The sequence below is a fragment of the Mus caroli genome, chromosome 16 (genome assembly GCF_900094665.2).
Source record: "Mus caroli chromosome 16, CAROLI_EIJ_v1.1, whole genome shotgun sequence".
Lineage (NCBI taxonomy): Eukaryota > Metazoa > Chordata > Mammalia > Rodentia > Muridae > Mus > Mus caroli.
In genome coordinates, this window is record NC_034585.1 from 30,797,532 (window position 1) to 30,807,703 (window position 10,172).

Below are 10,172 nucleotides of genomic sequence, written 5' to 3' on the forward strand. Positions count from 1 at the left end.
AAAAAAAAAAAAAAAAAGAATAGGAACAGGAACTTCAGAGGGAGAAAGTCGCTCCAGCCCCTTGCCCTCCTCTCTCTGTTATCTCCTTTGCTATCTTGAATCTCACCTCCTGTGCTGTGTCAGTCAAAACTCTGGGCTGGGAGAGGCAGAGCAAGAGAGACTCAAGGCTATCTTCACCATGTAGGTTTTAGAAACTCAGTAGGTCTTTAATAATTGGCTCCCCTGAGCCCAAGGCCACATCAGTGTGAAAGCTGAGAGCTTACCTTAAGCCAGTGGTTCTCAGCCTTCCTAATGTTGCGAGACCCTTGAACACAGTTCCTCATGCTGTGGTGATTCCCCCCAACCATAAAATTATTTCTGTTACTACTTCATGGCTGTAATTTTCCTACTGTTATGAGTTGTAATTTAAGTATGTGTTTTCTGATGGTCTGAGACAACCCCTCTGAAAAGGTCATTTGACACCCACCCAAAGGGGTCAAGACCCACAGGTTGAGAACCACTGTTTTAAGCTTCTTCTGCCCTGCAGGGAAGATAACACAGCTCTTATTGCTATTCCATTTGATTTGTCTTTAATTACACCGCGTCAGCCATAAAGCAGACACAAATGGGGTTATCTGAACCGAAAGATAAACAGATGTCAGGTGACCGCTAATCAGCCTGCTGTATGGCAATAAACATGAGACCTTGTGCTGTGGTGGCTTAATGGCACTAGACATTTCACTATAGAAACCATAATCCCTCTTGTTGCTATGGAGATTAATCAGGAGGATCAGACTTTGGATGGGAGGGACGGGTTTGTTCCAGGGTGCTCTTTGAAATTTTTCAGCCAGGAGGAAGAACAAGAAAGGTGGATATAATAAAGATGAACGCACCTCTCTATTTAAACTCTAGTTAAATGTCCTGTTTCTAAACAGGCATCGGCTTTTCCTTTCCGTCAGGGACGCATTTTCCCTTCCCTAACCGAAGCTGTACTAAGTGTGTCCGAGTCCCATGTGTTTTGCTAGGGACTCCTCAGCCCTGGTGTGGAATGGTGATTATAGCAAACAAGTGGGCTATCTCCTATGACCAAAAAGAAAGTTGGGGAGGAAAGGGTTTATTTGACTTACACCTCCACATTGCTCTGTTCATCACCAAAGGAAGTCAGGACAGGAACTCAAACAAGGCAGGAACCTGGAGGCAGGAGTCAATGCAGAGGTTGTAGAGGGTCGCTGCTTACTGGCTTGCTCACCCTGGCTTGCTCTTTTTTTTTTTTAAAGATTTATTTATTTATTATATGTAAGTACACCGTAGCTGTCTTCAGACACTCCAGAAGAGGGAGTCAGATCTCGTTATGGATGGTTGTGAGCCACCATGTGGTTGCTGGGATTTGAACTCTGGACCTTCAAANGAGCAGTTGGGTGCCCTTACCAACTGAGCCATCTCACCAGCCCTCAACCTGCTTTCTTATAGAACCCAGGACCACCAGTTTAGGGATGGAACCACCCACCATGGGCTGAACCCTCTCCCATCAGACACTAATTGAGAAAATTCCTCACAGCTGGATCTCATAGAGGCATTTTCTCAGTTGAGATTCCCTCTTTTCAGATGACTCTAGCTTGTGTCAAGCTGACCTAAAACTAGCCAGGACAAGTCCTATCTTCCCTTTTTAGAAACAGAACCTGATGCTATCACCTGAGTGCCATTGTCTCTCACAGTGGGCACAAAGTGGTCCAGGCAGTGCCACCCTGGCTCTCATAGGTATCGTGTTTATAGTGCACATACTCTCTCATAGGCATCGTGTTTATAGTACACACTCTTTGGTATTTTACCTCTACCAAGAAAAAAAAAATCATTATCTCTGATGTTGCATGAGGACTTCCCAGTGCTTCAGATACCTGGCCTGACTAAGTTTTTTTTTTAACTCCCTTTTAAAATAAATTTAAAATCCCTGCCAGGCATAATGGTACATGCCTATAATCCCAGCATACAGTAGGAAGAGATAAGATTGTGGGGGCAGCTGGAGAGATGGCTCAGCAGTTAAGAGCACTGGCTGCTCTTCCAGAGGACCTGGGTAGGAGCTTTCAACTGTCTAACTCCAGTTCCAAGGCTTCAGATGCCCCCTCTTCAGGCCTCTGGGAGAACCATGCAAACAAGTAGTGTACAGACATACATGCAGGCAAAACCCTCATATACATAAAATAATACTCAGAAAAAAAATTCAAATATTTTTAAAAGAAGGCAGCCGGGCGTGGTGGCACACGCCTTTAATCCCAGCACTTGGGAGGCAGATGCAGGTGGATTTCTGAGCTTGAGGCCAGCCTGGCCTACAAAGTGAGTTCCAGGAGAGCCAGGGCTATACAGAGAAACCCTGTCTGGAAAAACCAAAAAAAAAAAGAAGAAGAAGAAGAAGAAGAGGGCGATTGTGGGGCTGGAGAGATGGCTTGGCAGTGGAGAGACCTGGCTGCTCAGCCTGAGGACCCAGGTTCAATTCCCAGCACCCACATAGCATCTCATTCCAGTTCTAGAGGATCTGACATCCTCATCTGGCTTTCCAGACACTGAGTCCATGTGGTACATACTCATACATTCGGGCAAAACCGCCCATACACGTAAGGAAAAAAAAAAAAAAAAGGAGGAGGAGGAGGCGAAGGAGGGAGAGACTTTGAGTTCCAGGTCACCAGGAACAGACAGCATGATTACCGGTCCTCCCCTCCTCTCCCACCCTACCTTATCTGAATACACAAATTGACCTGTGTGGGTTGTGCTTCTGGGTGAGGCAGTGCTTTGCTACTTATGGGTCGCCCCATTTACGTTAATTGAAATGTAAAAAGTTCTACATGTACTTTAGTCCAGGAATAATTGACCTCTCACCTTTTCCCGTTGGCCTCCAGCCCACAAACGTAAGGAACCCTGAACTTGAACGCAACGGACTGTACCCAGCCTACACTGGACTGCCCGGATCGAGACACTCTTGCATCTTCCCGGGACAGTATAACCCATCTTTCATCAGCGACGAGAGCAGGAGGAGAGATTACTTCTGAGTCGAGGAGACAGAGGGGGCCCCGTGTCTCTGAGCCACTTCCCCGGACATCTGGCTCAGAGCACTACACCCCAAAAGGGAGCACCATGCACTAGCTGCTCCTGGGACTCCACTGAGCCACGCTTGAGGGGCGTGGCCACAGTGGAAGGGAAAGACGGAGGCGGAACTGCAGGCCACTCGTTTCAGCACTGTTGTTAACTGTGAACAGGGTCGTGGGCCAGTACCGAGTCTCTGAATGCCTGACACAACACGTAGAATGGAATGCCTTCCATAACAGACCACTAGGCTACATTTCCAGGACCCAGTTTCCCTTTAATTTGCACTTTAATAGATTGGGCAGGGACACTTCATTCTGGACCCGTTTCCAGAGTATTCCAAAAAGCCTTTCTTTCCGAGAACACGTCCGCAGGCCTGTTTGGCGACTGATTGGCAGCCAGGAGCTGGCACTTTTGTTTTCCTGCCTGGTGCCTTGTTGGAGGTAAACGGACCACTGTGACGTAGAGGCCTAGCAGGCGCTGCAGTCAGGTGCATAGTATTTTAAGGTTTCTAGATTGTCTGTGCTCATTTCCAAGCCAATGCCATAAATGAGACCTTGACATTTGCAAGGCTCATCACAAAGCTTTTTTATGTCAAAGTGACACATTTGCTCACAATGTATTAGTTTTACTTTCCCAAGCAAGTATGAATGGGGCAAAACAACATTCCTTTGAATTTCCTTAGAAGCATCCAGGTGTCCCTTAGTGTGTCCCAGCAGGGCAATATCAGTCAGGTCCTACATGTGGTGAGGTGTTTTTGACCCATGGGGGAATTGCATGGGGCCTGAGGCTCTAACCATCAACGTGGAGCCAGAGTCTGCAGGGTGTTGTTGAAAAAGGAGAGGCAGTTGCAGGTGTGTCTGAGCTGGTGTCTCAACTCCGGAGTCAGCTGTAGGCCCCACAATTGGGCAGAGGAATGAACCGAGTAAACTGATACATTCCCCGAACTCCAGTGCAGAAGTTGGGGGCTCCCCCAAGAAGAATGGGGAGCTAGGAGGAAGCCACCGGCAAGGATGCATGCCTGCCAATCTTCCAACCCATAATGTTGCCCACCAACTCAACAGAAACTTTTAACCACTTAAAACTATTTATTCACTGAGGAGAGGACTTACTTACTCTCACCCAGCCATTGATGCATGTGTGTTCTTGGGCAGTGTCCCCTCAAGACTCCCCTATGACCCGAGTCAGCTTTGGAGAACTAAAGGCTGGCCAGCTAAGGGTCTGAGGGCTTGCTTTGGGGGAAGGAAGTTCTGTGTTTTGCTTATTGTATTGTGAGATCCTGGGCAGTGGGAGGACTATGTGGTGTTTGGTCCCCTGTGGAACTATCAGCTTGTGAGATGTCCTGGGTTTGGATGAGGTGAAGAGGTCAAAGCCTTATCCCCACCCAGATGATGGGGACTCCACAGCATATATTTCTGGAAATGGGACAGCTGTTAGAAATGGTTCTGTATGTGTTTCTTTGATGTTCTCTGATTCCTCTAAAATTTATGAAGGCCCCCATCCTCTTTTAAGTGTATCTTGTGTCCCATGGTCTGGTGACATGTGTCACCGATGGACTGTCACCACTCACTCTTACCTCCTACAGCAGGACCGTTTAGTCAGGTACAGAGGATTTTAACCATGTTACTACATTCATAGTACAGAGGATTCTGTTGCTCTTGGTTGATGTTAACTTAAAGTTGCAAAGCATCGCCATCTAGAAGCCATGGGTCTTGTTTGTGTCTCTGTGTGGAACCAATGGTTCCTTGTGTCATTGTGAGCCCCTGTGCTCTGCTTGCCTGAGCCCAGATCCCTTTCGAGGTAACCAGGTTCTAGCCCTTCTGGCAGTATTCCTGCTTGTCCCAGGCCTCATTGCTGTGGGAAGAGCCAGTGTGGTGGCTGTTCCCAGACACTTCTAATGTCTTCAGCTGGCAGCACAGCTGGTGAACACCTGTGTAGGGGGGCAGACTCCCAGGTGGTGAGTCAGGAGTACAGGGCCAGGAGCCTCAAGCCCCACAGAATGAAGTACTCTGTTCCTGGGAAGAATTCCAACATCCAGAAAAGTGTCCTGTGAGTTCCAAAATTGCTTGTTGACTCACAAGTTTGGCCCAAATAGAACGGAGTGAAAGTGTTCATTTTGTTCTTTTTTTACTGTGAAAAACACCAGGAGAGCCCCCAAACAAGGGTGCATTCACACTGGGTCTACCGTTTGTAGGTAGGGGAGAAGCTTGCGGTAGAAAGGCCTCTGCCCGCCATTGGGATGAAGGGGATATGGCTACTCTCCTACTTGGGGTTACATCCAGAAGGAGCCCCAAGAGGACACCAGCAACCCATGAGCAGAACAGACAGGCTGAGCCCACACCTGGACATGCAGAGTCTTTGCTAGACAGAAGTGCTCAGAATGGATAATTTGTGTGCATAAAAGTGTCACAGTCCTGAATTGGGCTCCCATGACAAGGGAAGTAGGCAGAAGGGAAAAGCTACACTGCCTAGGAGATGATAGAATGGAGAAGATCCAGGCCAGGTAGAACTTGTTTATCCTGGGGGCATCAGGAACAGGGCTAAGAAAGGGAGGGTCTTCCTAGATCCAGCCTGAGCTCTCTAAAACTCCAAGGTTTTTGGGTTTTGTTGTTATTTGTTGTTTTCTTTTTTCACTTCATGAGCCAGCTCATGACTACTGGGGCCTATTTCTTAGGAGGATAAATAGCATCATGTGTTCCCACCATGGTCCTGGCTCTATGCATGTAAGGTAGGTATCTGGCCTTACAGCATGTGGGTTAGCCAGTGCTGAGCACTCAGAGAAGAGGCGTGGGAATGTAGCTTCGGTGGCAGACTGCCTGCTTAGCATGTATAACACCCTGGGGTTTATCCTTGGAACCACATAAGCAGGGCAGAGTGGGACACTCTTGGAACCCCAGCCCTCAGAAGGTAGAGGCAGGAGGATCAGGAGTTCAAGGCCTTCCTGAAGAACAGGACAACCTCTCTTTAAAAAAGGGAAATACTGGCAGGTTTGTGGTTGGCAAGAGGCATATTGGTACGTGGCTTGGGCCCTCAGAAGTGAAAGGGGGTGGTCTAGGTGGGTTTTTGACATGCACAGCCAGGCTGAGGCAACCGTGAGGGCTGCCTGCCTTATTCTCAGACTCCCACCTAGTAGAAGTGTGAACCTATGTGGGCTGGGGGCGGAGTTGAGTGTCTGAGGTGCTGAGTGATCTTAACTAGGGAGGTTGCTTCTAGAAGTGTCTAAGTCATGTTGAACCAGAACTACTGTACAGTTAGAGCAGTCAAGCTGCCTGGTGGTATTTGAGGTCAAAGACTGAGAGCTGACTATTAGACTATTGTGGTCTAAAAGAGGAAGTCATAAAAGACGGCCCGTAGAGGAGAGCAGTGTTGTTGGAAAGAGACTGGAGGAAAGTCTTCCAAGATGCTGTCTATTCAGGTGTGAAGTTCCAGAGTGGGCAGGTTAGCATCACTAACGTGTGTAGCCTTTGGGTGCTTCCTTAAGCCACTTTGCCTAGTAGTGACCTGTGTGGGTCTCTATAACTGTGGGGCTTTGCCCAAAGCAGTAAAGCTGTACAGCCAAGTTGCCTTTGGCTTAGTGTTTCATAACACACTCAAAACTAGGGGCTTTACCCGTATTTCTAAATTTATGTTGATTTTTCTTTTGAGACCAAAGCAATTCTTTGGGTAGAAGGACAATACAAGGTTTTGCATTTTGATATTTTATTTAAAACAGTCCATTACAGCAGATAGAAATATTTATTTATCTGAAAGCTCTTTTTCTTCTTCTGTTTCTATGGGAGGGTAGAGTCAGGAGTGGACCCCAGGGCCTTGCACATACCAGACAAGTGCCGCCCCGTGGATCTGCACACCCCGCAGCCCTCTCATATCTTCTTGACAGTATCAGTCCAAGGTTCTAGTCTTGTTCCAGCATGTTTGGTTACGGAAATGGTTCTGTAGTTTGCCTTTAGGAATGTCTCTTCTCTTCTCTTCTCTTCTCTTCTCTTCTCTTCTCTTCTCTTCTCTTCTCTTCTCTTCTCTTCTTTTTTCTCAAATCCCCAAAGGGGAAAACACAATAGGAACATTGAAGTTAAAATAATCACTTTAAACTCTTTTTAAAATAACTGGTTAATATAATAGGGATATTAAAGTATTAAATGTCAATCAATTCATTGTACTTCAGTGTCTCCACAAGGTCACATCCCTTTATGTCTGTTGCAAACTTTAGCCTGCACAGTAGCCTGTGAAACCAAAGGGGAAGCATTTAGGTCTGAAAGGAGGCAGGTCCTGGCCTGCCTCTGTCACATGGGCATCTTCAAAGAAAACATTTCCAGTGGGGCTGCCTGGTAGATTCTGCTATAATTTTAAATGATGGGCTCAATGTTCTTGTTCTGAATTGTTGAGGAATGTGTGTTCCTCAACAGGGTAAAAAATAGTGATGGGACGGAGCCAGTTTGTCAGGGGAACTGAACCGACTCCCTTAACTTTGGGCATTACCTAGGCCTGCTCTACAGAGAAAAGGACAGTTCGCCATGAGTTGCTGTGACGTATGTGTGTTGCTGGTGTTACAGGTAAATGGGGATGAGGCTGCAGTACAAACTCCGTTCTGTTTGTCCTGGATCTTGTTCTGTATACCTTTAATGCTGACACCCAGGTTGACTGTGTGAGACCCATCATGAGAATGTTATTTAAAGTTGTATTATAATGTCACCTCCAATAATTATTCAGTACTGTAGTAGCAATGTGTTATTTGTAAGAATTTGGTTATTTTTATACTTATATCCACCCTAAGTCTGGCGTTCTAGTCAGCAAACAATGATGCAATAAAATTAGTAAGACTCCCATTGGCTTTCTCTTACAACAAGCAAACGAGAGTGTAAGTGGTTTTGTTTTGTTTGTTTGTTTGTTTGTTTATCAGTGCACTGTTTAAATAGTTGAAGTGAATAGTGGACTCTGAATGGCAAATGGAGGCAATGAGTCATCTCTCTGTCCTCAGTACCCCAAAGCAAAGAAAACACTGTTGATGAATGGGTGGGTGGATAGATGGATGGATGGATAGACGGATGGATAGTTGGGTGGGTGGGTGGATGGGTGGGTGGGCAGATGGCTGGATGGGTGGCTGGATGGATAGATGGGTGGGAGAGTGGGTGGATGGGTGGGTAGGTGAATGAATGGACCTACCTAAGTGATAAAGACCTAACTCAGCTATAACACCATCCTGTCTCTAAATTGGAGAGCTAGATCAGGCACTGACTGCTACCTGTGCCCACTACATGCCAACTCCTCTTGTCTTGGAGATGGGACAGTTAATAAGCATGTCTAAGAGTCTATGGGACTTTAAAACCAGTCCAGGAATCTTTCACATATGGTAGCCAAGGATGTGGTTATATAGCTAGATATATGTTCACCAATTTGTTCATTAGTTGCTTCCTTGAAAGCCTTTCATATATGTATTTATTATACAATGTATAATATACAATGTTCTGCCTGCATGTCTGCCTGCACACCAGAAGGGGGAACCAGATCTCATTACAGATGGTTGTGAGTACTGGCTTCTGGAAATTAAACTCAGGACCTCTGGAAGAGCAGCCAATGCTCTTAACCTCTGAGCCATCTCTCCAGACTGCCTCTCATATACTTTATAGGGGGAAAACCCTTCATATTAGTGGAAGCCAATAACCACAGCTTAAGGCATGAGAGCATCTTGTCAACAGACTCAATCAGGCTGTAGCTCATCAAACAGTTCTGGATGGCTAGTACCCTCTCCCTCTTAACCTCCCTTCAACTAACAGTGCACAACTGAGATCTCTCTCTCTCTCTCTCTCTCTCTCTCTCTCTCTCTCTCTCTCTCTCTCTCTCTCTCTCCCCCACCCCTCTGAGACAGTTTCACTGTATAGCCCTGGCTGTCCTGGAATTCACCCTGTAGACTAGGCTGGCCTTGAACTCAAAGATCTGCCTCCTCCCTCTGCCTCCTGAATGCTGGAATTAAAGGCATGTACCACCATTATCCAGCCCTTCTCCCCCCTTTTAATGCTAATATCCATTAAATACTTCTGTACCAATTTGTTTAGCCATTGGTCAGTGGACACTTAGGTTATTTCTACATCTTGGCTTCTGAGACTAGATGGAAGCCTTTTGCTTCATCAGGTGGCCTGAACATTCAACCCACTTGGGCCTCCATCCTGGCTGAGCCTCTGCCCCAGGGTCTGGTTTGCTGGGAAGGAAAGTTCTTCAAGCATCCTAAGACTCAGCCTGAAGACTTCTGTACTTGCAGTCACTCATTTTCCAGTCTCTTGGGGAGCAAAGGCCAGATGGGTAGTAGATCACCCTTGGGCAGAGTCCTCCTGTGTTGGTAGGTGATAGCTATGGTACTTGCAGTGCTGATAATGGCATTGTGACATCATGCAGCTCTTGGCATAGTAAACAGAAACTTGAGATTAGAGAGATGGGGCAATAGTGTCTGTGCTGACTTTTAGACTTTATATAATCATTCCACACTGACACTTGATATAAGACTTTCTTCTATACTTCTCTGCTGTTTCTTCCCAAATTACCATGACAGGCCCGAGTCTAACCCACTGTCTGAACCTGCCCTCCTCAACACAAAGGGACCAGTTAGCTCTGACTTTTAACTGGGGATGGACAGCAGAACAGTCTTGTCAGATATTCTATGCTAAGGGCTAGCCTCATAGCTAGGAAGCAATTAAGCAAATATGGACTAGTGGGGGCATGAATTATGGTCACTTGTGCCTATAATCCTAGAGTTTAAGCAGAGGGATGACGGCAAGTTTCTTAAGTGGCTAGCCTGGACAAACTGCGGTGCCTAGAAAGGGTGTGTCTCGGAGAAAGAGAAACACGGTTACCAGACATGTCTAACCTGTGGTCCATGGAGCACATACAGGATAGATACGAATGCAGCCCAACACATTTGTAGATGAAGCATTGTGTTCCGGTGGGGAATAATGTATGGAGTGTGGAATAACTATGCAATTGAGTATCACCAAAAATTAATTAAAGGAACAGACTACTAGAATAGGGAGAGACACGGGGGCTGGAGAGATGGCTCAGTGGTTAAGAGCACTGACTGCTCTTCCAGAGGTCCTGAGTTCAATTCCCAGCAACCACATGGTGGCTCACAACCA

The 10,172-nt window shown here is 46.5% G+C and overlaps 1 protein-coding gene across 2 annotated transcripts in view; it reads left to right on the plus strand.

Annotated features, from left to right (window-relative positions):
• Positions 1–7,899, plus strand: part of Heg1 (heart development protein with EGF like domains 1) — an 87,181-nt gene extending 79,282 nt beyond the window's left edge. The window contains exon 17 of one of the 2 annotated variants that reach the window (XM_021184954.2): positions 2,871–7,899. In XM_021184954.2, the coding sequence (XP_021040613.1) occupies positions 2,871–3,020 (150 nt within the window). In that variant the 3' untranslated portion in view covers positions 3,021–7,899. The remainder of the gene's footprint in view (positions 1–2,870) is intronic. The other variant, XM_021184955.2, reaches the window with a different exon arrangement.
• Positions 7,900–10,172: the final 2,273 nt, after the last annotated feature.